Below are 23,017 nucleotides of genomic sequence, written 5' to 3' on the forward strand. Positions count from 1 at the left end.
TTTTTTTTGATATACTATTGTGCATGGTCTGGTGAGGACGATGAGCTAAGCCGAAGTAAAAATAAACACAATTAATGGCATACCAACAACAGCTGAGTATGACACATAGCCATAATAAACTCTCGCCGATTCCTGTTACAGCTTTAAAGTTTGTTACTTAGAATTCATAATTTATATTAAGATATATACTGTATAGCTATAATGTGAAGTACACTTTAGTAGTTTTGGCATGTTGCGATATTTATTGGCCAGATGGCTTTTTCGTGGCAATAAAATAAATAAAAATAAAAAAAATAAAAAAAAATTGTGCTTAAATCAGTGTTCGCAAAAAAACGGTAGCGTTAGTGTTCCGGAACACAAACATTAAAAAATATTTTAAGGGCCCCACACACTATATATCATGCCGTCATGCCGATGAACCCCTTTGTATATGTGTGTGATTGACTAGTGTGTGGCAAACTCTTCAATCATTCTTCCAAAAAAAATTATTTTTGTCTAAAAAATCAAATTTTAAATCGTAAATTCAGTTTTGTTCTATTTCGTCACAATTTTATTATTTGTATACTCAAAATTATTTATTGACAACTTTAAAAATTAATACAATTCACCAGATTGAAAGGGTTTCATTTTGTGTGTCACACATACATAAATAAACATTCAAAAAATTACCTTACTATGATGAATGCTGTACGGCATGATGTACTGCTCCGGAGCACAACGAAATTCGTAGTGTACCGCAGTCGGAGCACTAAAAATCGTAGTGTAAACGCTAAAAATAATTTTTGTGTTTGTATTATTTTAGTGTACCTACCCACCTTGGTACAGTACACAAAACTATGGATCGGTACCATAATGTTTATTTTCGAACGCTGGCTTAAATACGTAAAGGCAAAAATACAAAGAAAGGCCACATTTGTCATTTTTTCTTCTTGTTCTTAGCATAAATACTAATTTAATGACTATAAATCCAGACACTGACGAAAAAAAAACAGCAAAATCAAAAATGTCGCGTGAATGACCGAGAAAAATCTTTCGCAAATAAAGTATATGCCAAATTGTGTGTCTTCCTGAAATAAATTGTAGAACACAAACAGCTTTACTGAGGATATTTGTTTTGTACTCATAGTTTCGTATTCCAACAAAGGAAATTTATTGATCTAATCTAGGGTGTTACTCTGTATTGCGTTGCGAAATCAAGTGCGAAGCGAAAGCTAAATGCGTTAAGAATGCAGTTTGGTATTCTGTATAACTAGAAAAAAAGGAAACATCAAAAAATTTAAAGAAAAAAAAAACATGTTATTATGCGGTACGAGTTTTTTCAATAATTATGGATGGCGATATGGGAACGAATTAAAAAAAAAGAATTTTAAGAGATCGATCAAATTTATATATAAATAAAGACCAAACCTGTAAATATGCACACATAGTTAGTTTCAAATTTTATATAAAAAATATAATACGTACATACTTTTTTCCAACCTGCGACATCTCTTACAGGGGGTCCATTTGAATTGAGATAATCAGCCAGTTTTGTCCACAAATTGTTGGCGCGTTGTTTCGCATTTGAACTTCGCCAAATAGCCGTGTTGCACCATAAAATCTACTTAAGTTTGGAACTGGCATTGCTGAACTTTTTTGGCTTTTCCCTGAAATAATTAACAATTTAGATATAAATTAAACCTTTAATTGTGCTTACTTACTTGCAAATACTAAGCTCTGAAAGGCTACAGCTTATACTGGCTGCATCTAGAGTAAGTTTAGAAACAGTGAGTAGAGTCCATTGCGTATAAAAACAAGTATCGCAAGTATCGACAATCCTTAAAACTCCCACCAGTGCTTTAACCCATATATGTGTAGATTATACAAGTTTATTTTAAAATATAATTTATTATAAATAGTTATGTATTAAAATGTCGCATGTTGCACTCTATAAAATAACATAAAAACTAAGAAAAAAACCGTATAACGAATTCATTAAGAAACAGATAATGATCATTTTAATTTTTAATGATGAGATACAATTGTGTTAATTAATTTTAAATGCTCTCCATTTAGAATGATCTGCCTACTGATCTAGTGCTCGATTAAAATCATTCACCATTTTTATAACATATTTTTCCTTTTCGACAATTTCCTCCTTCAACGATGCTCGTAGATTTTGTAAATTCGGCATTGAATTACAATCACGTATGTTAAGTAAAGTTTTAAAAATGTCATCCCACAAATTTCTATTGAAATAACGCGGTACATGGGTCTTATGCATCCAAATTCCATTCGGCTTTTTCTCAACCTCCATATATTTGCCGAATAGTAAAACATGTATAACGCCGGCCAATCCATACAAATCCAATTGATAGGTCCATGGACGATTTTCACGCATTTCAATACACTTGAAACTATTATCGTTGTGTATAAACGAAAATGTTTGACCTTTTTCAAAACGTTTCATATCGATTGATACACCGAAATCTATTAATTGTATACAGCGTTGTTTGGACGGGTATTGTAATCTGAAAGATAGAGAGAAATTTGCCCATAAATAGAAATTAATTAGCTTATTTCAATCAATCTATGTATATATATATATATATTACTTGTTCATTAGCAGAAAATTATCTGCTTTGATGTCAGCATGTATAATATTCACGGCATGTAAATGATCAATGATTTCCAACAGTTCATTGGCCATCAACATTACCACATATTCATCAACGTTTTTCATGGTGTGTTTCTTGATTTTATTGCAAACCGTTATCAACGATCCATACGGTGAGAATTGTGATATAAGTATACTGGAGTTATTACCAATTAATGCATAGTCTATGTTCATATAAGCTGGTAGCTGTTGTGAAAATTAAAAATATATAGTGTAATTCTTAAATGAATATTTTGAACAGTTGGATATTTTACCATTTCATCGACCAATATACGATCATGTATTTCTAGGCATATATAAAATTCCCATAAATTAGCTGGATTTTCCTGTTTCATTGCAACACGTCTACCACCGATTGTTTCTTTGCCACTAAAGAAAATGAAAATAAAAAAGTATATTTTAATATATGGATTTTTAAGGTTCTTACAACATTTAATCACAAGTTCAACTTATAAAACGACAAGGATTAAACAATTTTGCTATAGAATAATTTTGGTGGCCGTTGACATCATTTATTTACTTACCAAAATACCGCTCCATATGCACCTTCACCTATCAATTTGACAACTTCAAATTCAACACTGTTGATCTTGATTTTCGACGAAGGCTTCAAACGATGTATACTACGCACCATCATACAATGCGTCAATTCTTGTATATAGGTCGAGAAGTGTATCTGCTCCAGAAATGCATTGATTAAGTCCACTTTAAATGGATTAACATTCGGGTCTATGCATATATTTTTGATGATTTGTTGTGTTTGATTTAAATCGACTTCGGCGTGCATATAACGATTATTGGTGGGTGTTTTAAAGGCATCATCTTCTTCGGGCACTTCCCAAAGATGGACTTGAGCTTTGGGCGTTTTCGGTGTATGCTTATAGTAAATACTCATTTCACCATAATCATCTTCGTCGTTTTCATTCGGCTCTTCGTCTAGTTTTCGGGAGGCAGTTAAATTTGAATACTGCTGTTTTTGTTGCTTTTGTTTTTGTGCTTGTATGGCATCCCATTCTGACTGACTGATATCGATACTAAAACGCGATGTTCCCACAGCCGATCCCATCGCATTTTTGCCGGTGTTATCTAAGAAACTTAATTTCGGTTTAGGCAAGTCCATCATGCTCGATTGTTTGGCAGACGGAGGTGGCATTTCTATCTGTGTCATCTTGCCCTTAGAAATATCCATTACTAATGTTCGTGCATTTGATTTGGACAATGTATCCGATGATGATGATGATGGTGGTGATAACTCCTCGGCCTTTATGTGTATGGAATTTTCTTGAATTTGTGACAAATTCTTGCATGCCATTAGACCATGATTGGGCAGCATTGTTGAATTTTTAATCATACTAATGTTGGTGCCGAACATTTCGGTCTCAGCATTCAATTCGAAAAATTTATCATTTCCCGTAGATTTCTTATTTTCCATTGAAGATGTTTTACTGGGGTTTGAGCCCAAGAAGCTTAATTTGCCAGTCGAAGTAGACTGTGCCAGTGGTTTCGATGACCGATTCATGGTTTCATTTGTGGTCTTATGACTTATTGTCTCTTCCAATAGTTTCAAGGTCGAATTATTTTTACTGGGCTGTATGAGGGTCATTTCTTTTACGTCCATTGGTATGGGTGGTGGTTCTTTGATTTCAGAGAAATCTTTCATAAATGTATCGGTTAGAATATTTCGCATGGATGCCGGTTGACCTTCTCCAGAATTTGTTAAAAGCTGTGGCTCGCCGCTTGCCATGTTATAACCAGACACATATGACGATTTCATGGAATTTTGTTGTTTCTTTCGGAGGGAAGCATTTTCACTGGGTTGTGAATCGGGTACCATAGACTCATCGGCAAAATTAGGCAAGAACGATTGCATTGCTGACTTTTGTTTTAATCGACTGCTTGAAGTCGAAGTTTGCATAGGCTGAGAATCTGGAATTATAGAATCATGTCCTTGTTGTTGTGTTTCAGGGATATGTGAAAAATCAGGAAGAAATGAATCATTTGATACTTTTTGTTTATTGCTGGGTATTTGCGGGGCCTTTGGTGGTGGCTGACTATCTTCAATGAGTGAAAAGTCTGGAATGAATGTATCTCTTAGCACTGATTTGGGTTTAACAGCTTTCGCTGGCGGCTTTGCTGGCTGTGAGGACTCGTCAGCCATACTGAAGTCGGGTATAAATGAATCTCGTAAAACACTTTTGCTTGGTTTCGACTCTTTAAATAGACCCGTGGGTTTGGACTTTGATGTTTTTAGATCCGGAGTATCAACATCACAAACACGTTTTGGATTCTGTGCTACTGGGGTCATGCTTTCGGCTGCCATGCGTAACTGCGCCCCCACAGGCTTTTCGACTTTTTTGGCCAGCGGACCCCCTTTGGATGCTTTGGGGGGTGATTGGGTGAAGAACTCAAAGAAATTATCTTGGCTTTTGGATGCAGCCATACTGTTGTCTTTCATTGATAATTTTGGCAACAGTTCTTCTTCAGCCAATTTGGTGGGCGGTGGTGGAGCCAACATAAATTTGGTTATGGTTTCAGTTTTATCTTCTTCAAATCTAACCGGGGGAGGAGGAGCCATTAACATCTTCGATATAGTTTCGGTTTTGTCTTCTTGGAATTTTATAGGTTGCGGTGGGGCGAATAACATTTTTGAAATAGTTTCAGTTTTATCTTCTTGAAATTTCACAGGTTGTGTTGGGGCTAATAACATTTTAGATATAGTTTCAGTTTTGTCTTCCTGAAAACGAATCGGTTTTACAGCATAACCGGCCTCGGTATCTTCTCGTTCGTCCAGACGAGAAAAATCTCCCACATTTTGTTTCTTACTATTGCCGGCCATGCTATCCTCAAATATGGAAAAGTTCAACGGACCCATTCCACGTCCAATTTTGGCTGTAGGTTCATGTCTTGCAATTCCGGGTGCTGGTAATGTTGTCGGCTGTGTTTTTTCGTGACTGACCGGCCTCTTTTCTTCCGAATTTTTATCAGTGGCAGAATCTTCAAAAATGGAAAATTCCATTGCACGACCACGTTTTGGTTGCTGACTTTCAGGTTTGTTCGTGGAATCAGAAGAGCTCGGTTCTTGAGGAGGAGTGGGTGTAATCGAATCCTCTATGGTTCTTTCTTTGACAGTATCGAGTGTTGGCTGATGTTGGGTATTGGCCATCATTGCTTGTGCATTTGATTCCTGATCCAATTCCGGTGAACTAATAGTTGATTTTGTGGTAGCTCCTGTGGTGTGGGTACTTTGTGTTGTGCCATGTTCTGATGTTTCCAAAATCGTGGACAATTGTTTGCGTTGTGGGGAGAAAAGTGCAGCAGGGGCTGGTGAGTTTTCATCATTTATTACATCCGCATTGATATGTTTTTGATCTTCTTCATTGGGGATCGGCGGAGGAACAACGACCGTGGTTGAGGGCGCTGCCGACTGTTTTAGAACATTACCAAAAATTCTCTGAGGTTCTGGTTTCATCTTAGGAGTGCTTACACTTTGAGCTTTAAGAAATATATTGAATGTTTGTGTGGAACAAGTTTCATCGGCATCAAAGAATCCCCCTGTGCCACAACCCATTTCTGGCGATTTACGTGCAGTTGCTGCAGAATTGTCTTCGAAAATTTCAAATGGTAATTTATTTGATTTGGTTTGAATTGATGGAGGAGCTGCTGTGGCTGTCGTGGGTGGTAACGGCGCTTTAAACTGAAAGCCATCTGATGCTTCTGCTTCCAATGCCAAAGATTTAGGTGCTGAACTAATAAAACTTGATTCTTCCTGATAAATTTCAAAGCGCTCCTTAGGTTTTGTGGCAACTGCTTCTGTCTTTGCCACTGAGTTGCCATCAGCTACGTTGAAGGACAACTTAGGAGACTCAGGTCGTTTAACTGAATCATCCAATACACATATGGTTGGTATAGAGGGTTTTTGAGCAGTATCTTTAGAAGATTTCGGTTCATTTGCAACCCCTTGGACAAATTTGAGTAATTCTGGTTCCACCGGCAATTCTTTTGAAGGTTCTTGGTGACCCTGAATTTTGGAGAAAATCTTAGGTAATTCAGGTTTTGAAACCAATTCGTTGGCTGGAGGTTCTTGGTTTTTATTTGGTACCTTAGAGAGGATTTTAGGAAATTGAATCTCTCCACGATTTTCGAAAATTGGCTTACATTTTGAGGTACTCTGATTATTTGCATCGTCTTCATCTTCTTCGGTTACCGTACTTGGCATTATAGAATATTTTCTTCCTCCAACTCCGCCCCTATTAGCACACGGGGCAATTGATTTTCGCATAGGGAAAAAACTTTTACGTCTTTGTATTTTTTCACTGGTAGCACAAATGGTTTCTTCCATATCTGCTGTTTGTATAATAGTCTCATTAGGTTTAAGTCTTTGAGCTAGAATTTCCTCGAATGAACGTTCGACCTTTTCTTCGACATTGTAGATTTCCTTGTACAGCACTACCATTCCAGCGGGTTGAGGCGGTGCAAAAAACTCATCTAAAACAGTGGGTTCTTGAGGTTTAGATTGTTTTGCAAAATGAGGGAAATGCCGTATGTTATAGAGAGCCCCGTTGCCCCAGTACTTTTCTCGTTTGGTCACAAAGTTATTTTCAATTTCGCGTTTCTTGAAGAAGTTATACGCTCTCAATTCTTCTGGTTGAAATTCAACATTGGGACGAGGATATAATTTGCATTTATTATACACTGGTAGAACATTCTTGTCGGGACGTTCTTCCGTTGTCACTGGAACAATCCAATCTGGATTAGGTCTACTTCGGGCCGAAAAGTTATGTGGCAGTTTCATTGGTTTATCATATTTGGAGTCTTCGTGTGAAATTTTTATGGGCAACAATTGAGTGTCTTCATCTTTGTTTGTTCCATCATCTTCGTGTATTTCAAAGCCCAGTTCATTTGTGGTGACTTTTTTGGAAAACAATTTACCCTTGGCGTGTGGTTTATTCCAGGGACCAGGTTCTTTGAGATTTTCCTGCTCCCGTTGGGCATCAATAATAGATCGTATAACAGATTTGCCATCATCTTTCGTTGTGGTATTACCAGCTTTTTCGTTGGATTGCTCTGTGACTACTAAGTTAGGTGTTGTGTTTTCGTCCTTGAAGACTTGCACACGAACATTGACACGATCTTGAGACGTTGTCCCATCAGTCTAAAAATACAATTTGAAAGGGCAATATGTTTAAAAAATTTATGTATATGTTTTATAATTCTCTCTTATTATAGACCTTCACCTACCCTAATTGTTCCCGGTGCATTACTTTTAACTGCAGCTCCAGTTCGTATACTCCCAACCATTTGTCTACGACGATGTCCTCTCAATGATGACAAGGCTTGACGACGTTCTTGTATCTGACGATTCGTTTCCTCCTGAACATTATCATCATCCTTGTACATCAGACGCTGGGCGACAGTAAATCCAAAATGCTGATGTGCTTCTTGTAGCTCCTCTAATGGCTGGGCACGACAAGCAATTCCACGACGAAAAATTTCATCCGCTTTTCGTGTATTATTAACTAAATCATAACAGTATGCCCAAGCTATGTAGAAATCCGAAACCATTGTACCAATGCCGGCATTAAATAATTGTTGATAGCACTCAGCTGGGTCCTTGTGGCTATCAATCTGCAAGTGGCAATTAAATGGAATTGAATGGAAAACAATACACAAAGACATATATATAGGTACTTACATATTTAATGTACAATTTAATCATACGACGATCTTGATAATATTTTTCTTCACTTTCAAACCGAGATAGACATTTGGCTAATACCTCTTGCAATCCGGATTCTTTGCCACCCGATGGAAAACTTTGTTCAATCCATTCTATGTAGTTGAACCACACACTGAGCGGATCTTCACCCGTGTAATTATGTATCTCCCTTTCTAGTTCTTTTCTTTGGGCCATTAACTCCTGGGCAGATTCCACTTTAAGGGATGCCTGCAATATACTTGCATTTCGGCCTTGTGCCAAGGGTTGTATATTTTCCTTAGCCTCATCGAAATCCATGATTCTTTCCTTTGTTGCTTATTGTATGATTCAAAGTAAATTACTGTGTTAACAATCCAAAAATTGGAACAACCTAAGGGTATGGAAATTTAATAATTTCTTCCCTTGTTGAGTTGCAAATGTTAAATTAAATTCCAAAAGTGTTTTGTATCTAAAAGAAATACAAAATACAAATAAAGCGTCAAGTTTTATTGCGTTATTGAAAATGTATACGGCGGTCAATGACTGTGTTGGAATCTTCACAGATTTGATTTCAGCAATTAAATTCACAAATATATATTTCTTGAATCTTTATATAAATAAGAAAGTAAATGGAGTCGCCACTCTCTTTAGGAAGACACAAATGATGGCGATCCACAGGCAGTAACAATATATGGTCTGTTTCCGTACCGCAAGAATCTACAATATTTTACTATTTTCTTCGATATCATAAAGGAAAATTCGTTATCGTAGTAAAAAGTAGTAGATTCTTGCAGTACAGGGACAGACCAATAATTAGCCAGCCAATCGTATGGTGTTCAAGTATATATATTTTATATATTTCACTTTACTCTCAAAACTTAATTTTCCCTTTCCCATACAAATGGAAACACTACATCCAATTTTTTGAATATTTGCTTTCTCTGAACTATATAATGCTCATATTAGCAATTTACCTTATTGATAATAAATAAAATGAAAATCATACACAACAATGAAAACAATGCAAAAATGCGGCGGCTAAATTCAAATTATGACAGCGACTGAAGAAAAATTGAAAAACGTTCCACCTGCTAACGAATGGGAGGAGAAGACAAAACGGCCGATAAAGATTAATTCAAAATGGTATAACCGAAAGTTTACGAATGAGGTGGGATGGAGACTAAATGGATACCGACTAATCGACTTTTTTTTTTTTGAAAAGTCTAATGCCATGTACAGACGAGCGTTGTTCGCTCTCTCATTCGTTGTTCGACCCTTAAATATGAAGTAATTACTTATGCGGTGTACACACTAGCATTTTTGAATGGCACTCTTGCCCAAATTTTGCTTGTTTGATAGTGTGGCCTCACATGTTTGTCATTCATCAGGCAACCACAAAAATATTTATGGTTGTTGGATAGTCAGTAATCGATAAAAAAGTTGACAGTCAAAAATGATAGTGTGTACACCGCTTTAGTTCCCCATACAAAATACAAAATTGTCTGAGCGAACACCGACTTTTGTACGTCGTTCAATTCGAATCACTCTCTAAATCACCAAGAATTTTGTCCCATCCCTAACAATTGAGAGCATTTATCGAAAATAAATTAATTTTGACAGCTTGAAAATATTTATAAAATTTTCAAATTTTTTAGTAAAGTTGAAAATGATGAATGAAAAGTAAAGAAAGTATAAAATGAAAATCATACACAACAATGAAAACAAACAATGCAAAAAGTAAATTCAAAAACTGAAGAAAAATTGAAAAACGTTCCACCTACTAACGAATGGGAGGAGAAGACAAAACGGCCGATAAAGATTAATTCAAAATGGTATAACCGAAAGTTTAGTTCTGATTTATATTAGGCGAGTTTACTTGCGGCAATAAATAATATATTGTCTATACAAGGTTTTCGAAAATATTTCTTTTTTCATTTGATGTCAATAGTTTTTTCACGTTTAAATAAATATAAAATGTCAACAAATACGAAATACACAAAACGAATTTCCACAAAATTGTCAATTTTTTTCACATATGTATATGTAAATAAAAAATTGGAGAATTTTTGTTTGAACAACGTAGTTCGCACTCAGAATTACGTACATGAATTAACCTGTTCATACAACACTATTCTTAATTCATATCATTAGAGTTTTTTTATTTCAAACTTTTTGTTTCTTGTTTTACACCAAAATTGTAACATATTTTCTTTGCTTGAATCACATATGGATCTAAATAGAAAAAATAATTCTCTTTCTCCCGACTGTGGTATGAACCTATATCTATTTACTTTTAATTCATGTTTTCAATTTTTTGTGAAAATATTGTTGCTATAAATAAATTTTAATATTTTCTCAATTCAAATGTCACATATAAAATAATTAGAGAAATTTTGTTTGGGTTTCCCCACATGTGTTTCTCGTTTTGTACGCTAATTAGAACAAAGGGGAAAGAAATGCATATTACATTATGTAGAAAACAAAATTTACTTCCTGCTGCATATATATAAACTATACAATTTTTTACTTTTCATTCATCATTTTCAATTTTACTGAAAAAGTGTGAAAATTCCATAAATATTTTCAAACTTTCAAATTAATTTATTTTCGATAAATACTCTCAATTGTTAGGGAAGGGACAAAATTCTTTGTCATTCAGAGAATGATTCGAATTGAACAACGTACAAAAGTCGGTGTTCGATCTGAAAATTTTGTATGGGGAACTAAGTAATTACTTCATAATTAGGGGTCGAACAACGAATGAGAGAGCGAACGACGCTCGTCTGTACATGACATAAACGGAAACCGACTTTTCTGTTAATCGACTTTTTTTGTTCAAAAGTCTAAAGCAGGGTACACACTAAGATCTATTAATAAGGTCACCAAGGTAGCAATCGAAATCGGAAAACAGCTGTTTTTTCTTAAGTCTAATGTCAACATTTTCGACACAGTTTACGTTTTCATAATGGAAGTCAATACACGATAATGGATTTTGGCAGCAAACTTGAGAGGTATCGATTTCCAGCTGGTCTCCTTAGGTGACCTTATTTATAGGCCATGATACACACTAGCACTTTTGAATGACACTCTTGCCCAAAAATGCTTGTTTGATGACACTCTTGCCCAAAATTTGCTTGTTTGATAGTGTGGCCTCTGATGTTTGTCATTCATCAGGCAACACCAACGCGTGATGATGAGGTGCAATGCACTTCAGAGTGAAGGGAAACGATATGTGTTTATGTTATCGTTTGCTTGTGGTTGTTGTATATTCGATAACATATAACGCGACGGATGGCTCAACGCGAGCATTCTACTTAGCCCTTAAGCAGAATGGTCGCGTTGAGCGTTCAAGCAACTTCAAGCGTTAGTGTTATCGTTTCCTTGTGTTTGTTGTATTTTCGATTGAAACTCCATGTACATTAGAACTTTTTTCCGGGTTAACCTACTTTATGAGGATTTATTTGACATATATGCAAGGGAAATGACAATTGAGGTTAACGAAATCCGGTTAAATGTAAACGTACTATAAGTGAATAGCTCATAATTAAGAGCGCGTTTAGATTAAACGCATTTTAAGGGTCGAACAATGAAGGTTTGCCATCTTTCTCACTAGTTATTTACATTTCTCAAAGCCAACTGAAACGATATTTACATTAGAAATTTTATGGGGATTTATTTGTATGCAATGGAATTGGCAATTTAAACCCACTAGGTTAACGAAATCCGGTACAATGTAAACGTACTATTATAGAAGCATGCCGAAATCCTTTTATCTCCCAATTCATTCTTTGTAGTATTTCTTATATATTCTATGTAGTTTCAAAATCTATTTTTTATTATATTTCATAGATCTAGGAACAAAAAATAACGATCTCATTAAGTAACCACCATTATGAAGCGATTACTCGCTTAACAAATGTACTATTGAACACATCCCCGTGTGAACAGCTGAATACGTGACAAATGAATGTTCATTGAACACAGCTGCCTCCATTCATGTATCGTAGTTTGAAATTGTGTCAACAAATCACTGTGAATAGAACGCAAAAGAATAATCAATCTGAAATTGCTTTCGGGGGGAAATTAATAAATTGCTGAGTTATTTGCGCTGAAGTTACTACAAAACTGTACGAGTATTGGATAAGGTGAGTAATTGGGTATATTAAGTTAATTATTTGTGCTAACATTTGATTATTTGTGTCAATGGAGGCGGGCGAAGATGTCTTGCAGAAAAGTATGGTCGTTTGCACAAAGTGTGCTGTATACGCAATTCAGCAGAGAAAATAGAAATCAACTCTGGGGATTTATTGTGTGTGTTTTTTTGTTACCTGCCCATTCATTACCCAGCATTCTGCTGCTGTTGAAGTGTAAACTCTCGAAAGGCTAGATGCCAGTTGAGTGTAAAATTCAGGAATTGCTGTAGTCTTTTTATTAATTTTTTATACTTGTGGAATATAATTCAAAGTATTTTAGGTGATTAGAAACAAATTGTGATAATTGACTGGTGTATTTTATTTTGAATGAAGGCAAAAAACTGAAGTGAATGAAATTACTTAATGTTGGTGGTGGGCTGGCCAAAGTAAAAATAGTAATGAACACAAATTATTTTTAGTTGTGAATGTTATTTCAGTTTTTTTAATATTTGTTTTGAAGTAAACCCGAAAAATGCTGGCAAGCCAAAATTATTTGTTGTGTGTTGGAATAGATGAGGGGTGGAATTCATTTTTCACTTCGAAACTTTGTTTGGTTCGGTTTGATTTGACAGAGGCGACCCAACGGCAACGTTTTTTTCGGACTACGGTCGTTTGCACAAAAGTGTTTTGTGCCTGTGTGTTCAGAGAGACTTTGGCTTGCTGCGTTTCAAATGCTGAATTTCTTTATTTTCATTCAAGTTGTCTGTCTGAGTAGCCTGAGTAGCGCTGTGCTCCGATAACTGTTGGTGGGATAGTTTGTTTATATTATTTGGGGGATAGAAAAGATTATATATTCTTAATGTTTTAAAAAGTTTGGGAATTAAAAATAATAAATCTGCGTGTGTTTTTTCATTTTCAGTTGAATAATCCAAGGGAGTATTGTGAGTATTGTGGTGTTGAAACTCATTACATCCTTTGGGTTTGAGATTTTATTGTTGTTGGTAACAAGGTAATTTTATCATTCGCGCTTTGCGGAACATCATAGTGATTCATTAATTCCACGTAAGAGAGGAGAAAGTGGCAAAGAAATTAACAACACAAAAATGGTACTGGCCGAACGAAATTCAGAATTAGTACGCAATGGCAGAAGATCTCGTGGTCCCAGTCCAAATGGACATGGTGCTAGTTCGGGTAGTGCAAGTGGTACGGCAGCTCCTGGTGGTACTGGTACACCAGAAACATCATCAGACGATGACAATTGTAAGTTAATTAGAAAAAAACATGATTTTTTAAACAAAATATGATATGCATTTTATTGTTATTTTGTTTCAGCTATCAAACGTAATGGAAAATCAAAAGCTAAACAAAGCGAATATGAAGGTAATACAAAAAAATTAAAAATCATTTTTTTTCGCAATTTATATCAAAGTAATGGTATATTTGACTTTACAGAAAAAATCCGTGTTGGCCGCGATTATCAAGCGGTGTGTCCTCCATTAATACCTGAACAAGAGCGTAAACCTGAATGCCTTAATGATCGCGCTTTGCTGGTGTGGTCGCCCACAAAAGAAATTCCAGACACAAAACGTGAGTTTCTTCGTTTTATATAGCACTCAAGATTATTATATAAGGTTGGGCAGAGAAAATGTTATTGGGGGTAGTGTTCATTAAAACAAACGTAGTAAATTTTGATGCTTGAGACGTAGATATGAAGAGACCAACTAGTTTTAAATCGAACGTCCAATCATTTATTCCGCCTATACATTGTGATCGATCGCGGATGGTCTTTATTATTAATGTGTACCTGACTGATGCCCTTGAAGCGTAAGCACATCGAGGAGCTATTACTTCGACTACTACTCCGTTAGATCTCCATTGCGATTTTCTCAATGTCTGCCAATATACGTCATCAATTATATACATGGCATTTACATGCATGTATGATAGCAAGATAAAGAGTGACAGAAATCAAACCTTAACCCAACCCATTGGGGAAGTGATTAAATTATGCCGTCCGATGTGGAGCAATAGCAGTGATACACAGTGGAGTAAATTACATATATAATTACATTTATATGTACCCACGACAAGTAGGATCTACAAACCCAAACGAGTCCAACCAACGAATGCCACCTTAGCTCATTTTGTAAAAAAAGTAGGATTTCTTCAACAACAATTATTTCAAATTTAGATAATTATTGACGTTCACTTAAATATAAAATTGCAATTTTATAATTAGAAAAATTTATCTCTATATTTTTGAATATCCAAAAACTTCTCTATCATATGTTGTTTTTTTATTTACAGTTGAAGAATATATATCAGTTGCCAAAGAAAAATATGGTTACAATGGAGAGCAGGCATTGGGTATGCTATTCTGGCATAAACATGATCTTGAGCGGGCAGTTATGGATTTGGCAAATTTCACACCATTCCCCGATGAATGGACAGTCGAGGATAAAGTGTTATTTGAACAGGCATTTCAATTTCATGGCAAAAGTTTTCATCGTATACGTCAAATGGTAAGCTGCACCACCACCACCTTCATCGTCCTCTATCACTCTACTTTCACAAATAAATATATAATTTTTGCAATTCTCCATTTTCCAGTTACCCGATAAATCAATTGCTAGCCTGGTAAAATATTACTATTCCTGGAAAAAGACACGACATCGTCAAAGTGTCATGGATCGCCAGGAAAAAGTAAAAGCTAGCAAAGAGGGTTCTTCAGAAAATGGCAGCGATAATGGCAGTAACGAAGAATCCGACAATGATGACAAGGTAATTATTAGTTAGAATTAAGTATATATTTTATAATATAGTATATATATATGTATTTAATAATAATAAAAAATAGTACGTACGTAAATTCATACCCAATTTTATCGTTTTTTACACACGTGCGCTTTTTTGTTTGTTTTTTTCTTCTAATGATTTATCACCACACACTTCATTGCAGATTTTTAGTTATTAAATAATTTTATTTCTTTACTTTTATATTTACAAAACATACAAACAACCCCTATTACTGGCTTTTAAAAACAAAAACATACATATAGTTACGTTGTGGCTTAAATTTAGGTGTAGTGTTTTGAAACAAATGAACAGATAACATCACACATTTCTCACATACATTTTATTTTTCTTAACTTTTTATTTAGACAAACAAATTTCTATATTTTCTTTTTTGGAACAAAAAAAATAATAATAATTATTATAATAAAAAAGTATATAAGAATATAATAAATTTTATATAACAATGTGTTTATTTGTATTATACTTTGTGGCTATTATTATAATATAAAAAAAATTATTTAAATCTAATCGCATATAAAAAAACGTAACCTTTAAAACATATTTCTTTTTTTTTGTATACTTTAAAATGGAACATTTCAAATTCAATTTTATAAGCATTTAATTTTATTAGTAAATAATATTGAATTGTATTTTTTTTGTCAAGAAAATATACATACATTCAATGTCTGTCGGTGTTCCATTTTAATGTATGCATACAACAAAAAAATATATATTAAAAAAATCAGAGAAAAGAAAATGTTTAACATACAAAAAAAAAGAGAACCTGTAAAAAATATATAAATATAAAATTATCTATAAGTCCAAAAATGTTCGAGTTTATTTTTGTGTACATAACAAAGGAAAATAACAATATTATTTCTTTGTTGTGTATTTTAATTTATTTATTTTATTATTTACAGAATTAATTGTAATTTTTGTTTTCTAGAAAATAGCTAACATATTTGAATTTGATTTGAATTTTTATTTATTTATTTTCTTAATTAAATTAAAAATTCTTATTGTATATAAACAGACACATTTCTAGACAATATAGAGAGACCATTTGAGGTGTGTAGCGTAATAAGAAAATCATAAAAATCCAAATTTTTAAATCCAAATTTAAAATATGTCTTCGAATACAACTACACTATTTTTCTGGCATAGTGGTATTGTCACTACTATCCCTTCAGTAATCTACAACGATTTTTGCAGAGACTTCCATGTCTATTCTTAAGAAATTGTCTTTGTTAGGTTCCTGTCTAGTTTGCCTCTTAGGAGAAGACAATGAGAGATAAGTTATTTCATTTATTTTGTACATTAAGAGTTCAATGTAATTTTTATATTAACAAAGTTCGAAAGTTATTCCAGTTTTTAAATAAGTTTCAACTCTCCTCAATTGAGTCCATACTAGCGCAGTATTTGCTTAATGATGTCTCAACAATTTTAATCTCTGGAATGGCAATTTAACAATTTCCTGCCAAAATTCAACTAATAACCCCTGGGATGTTAGTGTAGCCTTGGGGAACATAGTTAAAGAAACGATTTTATGCCGAATGAGACTTTGCAACACTACTTATGTCTAGTCTGCTTCTAAATAGTCACTTATGTGTTACAACATTTTGTAATAGTTCATGAAATAAATGTGTGTTGTTTATATGTATGTTCAAAATTTAAAATACTTGGCTATTTTCTTACAAAACAAAAACAAATAAATTGGAGAAAATTCAATACAATATTAGATGATTTGGCTGAAACAAATTAAAAAAAAAATTTTGTTTTGATGCAGATGGTTCCTAATTATAATCATCTAATATTATATTTAATTTTCTATTTTTTTATTTAAACGTTATTCATCACAATGTGTTGTGAATAGTGTGACAATGACGTACTACTATTTTTTTTTTACTTTATTTTATTTAAGTAAACCAGAAACATCATTATTTATAGTTTAATTATTGTTTTTTAATTCATTTTTATTTTTCTTTTTACTCAGCATAAGCTACTTTGAAATTAATTATAAGCTACATTAAATTTAAAAAAACCTAGATTTTAGTACAAGACTGTTTATATAAATGTTTTTTTTTCTCTTAAACTAACTATTCAAAATTAGCAAAAAAAAGTCTCAAAAAAAAAAAAAAAAAAAAAAATTGGAAAAATACAAAGAATACTATAATCTAATATTTTAAATTCATATCAACCAAAATCATAAGAAGAAGAAGAAAAAAATAATAAAAGAAGAAAAAATCTATGTTTTGTCTGCGTGAAGATTAAACAAAATTCATGTGTTTCTTTTCAAATGCAACCTTTTTTTTCTTCCATCACCAAAGAAAAAAACAAATAAAAATTAATAAATACATAAAAAATATTGATAACTAGTAATTCTGAAAATCTAAATAATTGGCAATAAAAATCAAAATCTTTGGGTAAGAAAAATAAACCAATAATAGTGAATAATATCAACAATGAAATATGGAGTCGAAAAAAAAACAATTCACTAAATTAAAATTAATAAGCATTTGTTTATATTTTATATAACAATGTGTATGTGTGTGTATATGTATAAAATGCAATGTGTATATATTTTAATGATTTTTTAAGCAAACAATTTTCATTGGACTCTGATTTATCTCACAGATCTTTGTTGAATAAAATAAAAGATAGACTCTTAAAAAAAGAACAAATTCCATATTTAAGGAAACTCCATGAATAGAAAATGAAGATTAACTTAGAACAACTTTGTTTCTGAATTTGATAATCTTAAATCTTGTTTAAGTACGCGTATTTATCATTTTTAAAAAAATATTTTTTCAAATTAAGAATGTTTCCCAGCATCAGGAATTCCACCTATGGGAGATTGCTGGCTTGATGCTATCCATTTCCTATAGATAGTATTTCCATTGCGTCGATGCATACTTAAGTTGAGAAATTGACGATCATGCCGGTACTTGCCAAATAAGTCCCAAACTTGAGATCATAGATATCTACCAGGTCTGTTTCTCCTTAGATCGCTCATTTTTTTACTCCTCATTGTGAGTAAAAAAATTTTATACAATTTTGCATCTTCAAAATTTACGTCCTTTCCTTGGTACACAGGGTAAAACAAAATCAGTTTGTACGGTTCTAATAAATATAAAAAGGGAAAAAACAATTTATTAAATATATGAACAATTAAATATAGTTATTAATTGTATATAACAGAGATGCCTACATTGCATTTTTAACATATCCTATATACACCAACAAAATTAATTCTTTTTAACCAATCAGTTTGTTACTAACTTCTTCTTTTTAAATTTGCTCATTTTTTCATTCATTTTTTTTCATGCCTCTTTTATATATATTTATTTGTTTGGAATTAGTTAACATTTTTTTTTCATATGTCTACTTATATTTTCGTTAATATTGCAAAATATAATTTTACTTGAAAGGAATCTTGCAGATATAGACGACTCTACTTCCCCTTCTCCTCAGTCCGCATATTTCAAATACCCCCCAGAAGATCGGTGTTCTTACTTCTTCTTGTATATATATATTTTATTTATTAACGTTGCAAGTTGTTGGCGGCAAAATTCAATGTGTTGTTGAGGGCAGTAATAATGAATAAAAAATACATAAAAAATATTTTGAAAGAAATTACATAAATTTTGTTTGATCAACACCACACCACTACTCTTAATAGATTTATTATTGTGTAAATTGTTTTCTATCTCTCTTTCAAATCCTATTTCATGAATGTTTGTATTCATAAGATTTTGTCTCAAAACCTTGTTGTAGTAGTGTACTTTTTTTAAAGAAACAAAAACAATTTTTTTTGTAAATTTTGATTTTACACAAAACAATCTTATGTTTTTTCTTATTCTCTTGTCTCTTTTCCGCTTTGCGTGTCACAATCACTCTCGCTCGCTCGGTTTTGCGCCCCGAATTAGGATCAAACATTGTCAAGCCATGCAGGAATTTTATATGATCAAACAAATGATTCGAGTTTATTGCATGATGGTGGTGGTGTTGATATAGAAAATCATTTTCCAAATTCTGCCAATAACAATAACAACAACAACAGCAGCAGCAGCAACAACAATAATAAACAGCAATCTCATACACCAACAATTTCAAATTCCGATTCAATTTATTCAAATGGTATAGCTGCTGCCACAACAAATGCCACATCATCTGCTGCAGGCGCAGGCGGTCTCATTGCTGGTGGTGGTAGTGGCGGCGGTGGTTATTGTTCAAATTGTGGTGTAGCCTGTAATGTATTACACAATTCACCACATGGTAAAATGTGTTTCAGTTGTCATCATCACTGGAGGTATAAGAAGTGAAACATTCCTAAAACCCAAAATTGATAATTTAATATGTATGTCCTTCCCTTCCCTCTTCAACCATAAATTTACTCAAAATTTTTAGACGCACTGGCAATAAACGTCCCACATCTGGACCATTTTTTGGCAAAAGATCTCGTGATCGTAATGCAGATCGTCACAAACGTAAACCACCACGTGGCATGTATATAAATCATGATGATATTGTGGCCTTGGCCAGTGCCAATGATAATCAAGATGAGCTATTGGCAAATATAGATCGTGAAATTGTATCCCTTTTGAGTCAAGTAAGATTTTCATATTTTGCAATATTGTTCAATGTATTTTTTTTTGTTTAGTTTTGTTTTGATTTTCTATATGTTAAGCTCTAACACATACATTTATACTAACAATATCATGTCGTATATCCATTCATTTTTTTTTCAAATGGTAAACATGGAATGTAATAGACACAGCGAAATACATCAATGGGGGACAGTTTTTTTTTTTTTTGACATAGAAAATGTTAATTTTGAAGCTGTGGTTAGCATTTAAATTTAAATATGTTATTAAAACGTACCTTAAAATTTGACGTACCTAAAAAACTGTAACTCATCGACCATTTTGCTTGGGAGAAGAAGCGCTGTGTGTTGATATTGCCGGTCTAAATGACATTAATACCTACCTTCCACAAAGACCCAAAAGTCCAATCTATGTGTCGTTGAAACGACACGGCGGTAGTGTAACACAATCTTCGCCTCAAAAGTTCAGTGTCACGTTATCTTACAAATCTTAAAGAAGGTTGGATGTCACAGCACTTTTGCAGTCGGTCCTTACAGAACAAGTGTTAATTGGTCCTTACAGAACGAGTAAAAGTGTTAGTGGAGGTCTACGGAATTATTTTGGAGAATTTTTTATTAACTTTATAAATATTTCAATAATTGTGACAATTTGTGTTTTTTTGGGGGGAGTTACCAAATGGAATGGACCGATTGGGCCCATTTTCGGATTTAATTTAGAGTTGATAAAGATGTGCAGAATTTGCACGAAATCGAAATCGGAGTGGGCCCATCTTCCGACTTGGTTTAGATGAAATTGGATAATCCCGTCGCTTCAAATAAGATTTAAAGTTTTTAAAATATCACCCTTTGTGGGGATGGAAGGTACTAGAAGGAGTGGACCGATAAGTCCCATCTTCCATTACTATATACAGGCTTGGTTAAAATATATACAATGTATTATACAATTATTTTTGTAGCAAAATATTGCCCATTTTTGGCGGGGGAAGGTACCAGAAGGTATCAGCGTTGGCCGATATTTCCCAACTTTGGGCAGACGGAAATTTGTCTGAAAGAAACATGTGATCTAAAACCAATATTTTATGATGTGACACATTTTGAGCTGAGGGTATAAAAAGATAAGAGATCTTTCCCTCTGTATATCAGCGTAACATTATTCAAAATCAAATTCTGATTTCATTTATCCAAATGGTATTACAAATGCCACATCATCTGTGTCTCAGAGTCTCGTTATGGTTTAACAAGGATTTCGTTATTGCCAGGAGACATAGAATAGCAACATTTGCATTGTTTTCAATGCAAATGTCAATTGGACTTTGGTCTATTGGCAATGTGTGGATAGCTAATTCGACCCCTTTATGAACGAGTCATTGTCTTCAGTGTGAGATTTGGAAATGAGTAGCCAAGAAAAGACCGCAGTTAGGCCACTACTTAATGTTTTCGTGCCCTTAGATATTTTTCGTAATCTTGCTGCTTCATTAACTCAATTTGACTTCTTGAATTTGGGAGACGTTTCAACATTTGTGAATCGAATGATTATTTTGTTTACCAACATCTTCTTCTTTCTCTTCGAAATCAACTTCATTATAAATCATTCACATTTCATCATCATTCATTGAAACCCACCAATCATCATCATCCAATTTCATTCATTTCTCCATGTTAAGCGTATTTAAGTTGGGATTTCTTTATCTAAACAAATTAATGTATAATGCAACAACAACAATAGCAACAAAAAACTATGAAAATATTGTTTTTAGGTACAATTGAATAAGCAGAATATCTCAGCGTTGAAACGTAAAAATTCCGACAATTTGGAAGATATACGTCCAACGGAAAATGCAAATCGTGTTAACGCTCGTTGGACAAATGATGAAATTCTATTGGCCGTCAATGGTGTACGTAAATATGGTAAAGATTTTCAGGTAAGATAAATGCACACTTGTCTCATCGTTCGTTTCCAACATGTATATTTTTGTTGTCCGGTCTAGGCCATAGCCGAAACTTTGGGTACCAAAACTGAAGCAAATGTTCGTACATTTTATATAAATAATCGACGTCGTTACAATTTGGATCAATTGATAAAGAAACATGAAGCCGAGAAGGAAGCTAATGCTGTTGCTGCGGGTAGTGTTACTTCCAGCTCGACGACACCACCAAATGTAACATCGTCTGCTAGTTCCACCATTACATCTACATCTTCAGCATCGTCGAATGCCAATACAGCCACAGCTGCTGGTTTGGATGCTGCTGTGAGCAGTAATACTTTGTCGTCTACAACCATAAAAGACGAAGTAACACAAATTTCGTCAAAGAAAACAAATGTACCGCAAAGCATTGTCGATGAATCGGATAACACTACCTCAAGTGAGACGGCCATATCGAAATCGACGATTTCCACAATTACCACATCGGATGATCGAAAATGTGAGAGTAGTTTAAGTATTGGCAATAAGGATAATGTCATTATGGAGGTAAGAATTACAATATTTGATTTTATGTTGACTAATTTAATAAAATTATTTATTTTACTTGTAAACATTTCAATACTCATTCCAATTTGTTTCCTTATTTTTAGATTGATTTAGATGCCGATCAACCTGAAGTTGTGCCACAGCCACCACCAGCCAAAAAGATGGCATTAAGTATTTCTAATCAGGAATTTCCCAAATCCAGTCCTGTATAATTTTATCTTGAATAATATTTTTTTTTTAATTTTTTCCCACAAACTAAAATTTAATATGTTAGATATAAAATATACGACGTTCTACTATATATACATTAACATTAAAACAAGAAAATGTGTTCTTTAACAAAAATTAAAAAAAAACCCAAACTGCTAAATTGGCTTCAACGAAAACAAAAATAATGTTTTGGTAAATATAAACTAAAAACAAGAGAAGGGTGAAAGACAAGCGCCTCTTAATAAAATTATTTCTTTTAAAACGCTGAAACATTTACATATATCAATGTAGTAGATCTTCATTGATGGTTTAACAAACTTTGGCCGTTAATGGTAAAAAATTCATTTTATCAAAAATAAATAACATAATCTTATTCTTACGTGTTCTTTTTTTTGTTATAGTTATTAATTTTATTTTAAATACATATTTTTTTTATATAAACTTTTATTTTAT

The 23,017-nt window shown here is 33.4% G+C and overlaps 3 protein-coding genes across 3 annotated transcripts; 2 read left to right on the forward strand and 1 right to left on the reverse strand.

The window, feature by feature from the left end:
- Positions 1 to 2,065: 2,065 nt before the first annotated feature.
- LOC133336821 (probable inactive serine/threonine-protein kinase bub1) lies at positions 2,066 to 8,669 on the reverse strand. The gene is made up of 6 exons (XM_061545099.1): positions 8,349 to 8,669; positions 7,895 to 8,281; positions 3,181 to 7,808; positions 2,911 to 3,025; positions 2,595 to 2,842; positions 2,066 to 2,510 (listed from the first exon to the last, which is right to left on the reverse strand). Exons 1-6 carry the CDS (start codon positions 8,667 to 8,669, stop codon positions 2,066 to 2,068), a joined length of 6,144 nt encoding a protein of 2,047 aa, XP_061401083.1.
- A 4,890-nt stretch (positions 8,670 to 13,559) lies between these two features.
- On the forward strand, positions 13,560 to 15,601 carry LOC133336841 (REST corepressor-like). The gene is made up of 6 exons (XM_061545119.1): positions 13,560 to 13,744; positions 13,817 to 13,864; positions 13,937 to 14,071; positions 14,792 to 15,006; positions 15,095 to 15,265; positions 15,544 to 15,601. The coding sequence occupies exons 1-6, from the start codon at positions 13,588 to 13,590 to the stop codon at positions 15,577 to 15,579; spliced, it is 762 nt and encodes a 253-aa protein (XP_061401103.1). The 5' UTR covers positions 13,560 to 13,587; the 3' UTR covers positions 15,580 to 15,601.
- An 805-nt stretch (positions 15,602 to 16,406) lies between these two features.
- On the forward strand, positions 16,407 to 22,566 carry LOC133336822 (REST corepressor-like). The gene is made up of 6 exons (XM_061545100.1): positions 16,407 to 16,446; positions 19,424 to 19,589; positions 19,688 to 19,889; positions 21,641 to 21,805; positions 21,872 to 22,354; positions 22,459 to 22,566. The coding sequence occupies exons 1-6, from the start codon at positions 16,407 to 16,409 to the stop codon at positions 22,564 to 22,566; spliced, it is 1,164 nt and encodes a 387-aa protein (XP_061401084.1).
- Positions 22,567 to 23,017: the final 451 nt, after the last annotated feature.

This window comes from Musca vetustissima, unplaced genomic scaffold, assembly GCF_032173495.1.
Source record: "Musca vetustissima isolate MV318-11 ecotype Yass unplaced genomic scaffold, APGP_CSIRO_Mvet_v1 utg6369, whole genome shotgun sequence".
In the NCBI taxonomy this organism is placed as follows: Eukaryota; Metazoa; Arthropoda; class Insecta; order Diptera; family Muscidae; genus Musca; species Musca vetustissima.

Bases quoted from the DNA above. Each gene is read 5' to 3' on its own strand.
- LOC133336821 (XM_061545099.1), bottom strand. From the start codon at position 8,669: ATGGATTTCGATGAGGCTAAGGAAAATATACAACCCTTGGCACAAGGC. The intron at 7,809-7,894 runs GTAGGTGAAGGT...TTGTATTTTTAG, and splicing joins ATGCACCGGGAACAATTAGG to ACTGATGGGACAACGTCTCA. The intron at 2,843-2,910 runs GTAAAATATCCA...TTTTCACAACAG, and splicing joins GTATATTGGTCGATGAAATG to CTACCAGCTTATATGAACAT.
- LOC133336841 (XM_061545119.1), top strand. From the start codon at position 13,588: ATGGTACTGGCCGAACGAAATTCAGAATTAGTACGCAATGGCAGAAGA. The intron at 13,745-13,816 runs GTAAGTTAATTA...ATTTTGTTTCAG, and splicing joins ATCATCAGACGATGACAATT to CTATCAAACGTAATGGAAAA. The intron at 14,072-14,791 runs GTGAGTTTCTTC...TTTTATTTACAG, and splicing joins AGAAATTCCAGACACAAAAC to TTGAAGAATATATATCAGTT.
- LOC133336822 (XM_061545100.1), top strand. From the start codon at position 16,407: ATGTCTTCGAATACAACTACACTATTTTTCTGGCATAGTG. The intron at 19,590-19,687 runs GTATAAGAAGTG...CAAAATTTTTAG, and splicing joins AGTTGTCATCATCACTGGAG to ACGCACTGGCAATAAACGTC. The intron at 21,806-21,871 runs GTAAGATAAATG...TGTCCGGTCTAG, and splicing joins AATATGGTAAAGATTTTCAG to GCCATAGCCGAAACTTTGGG.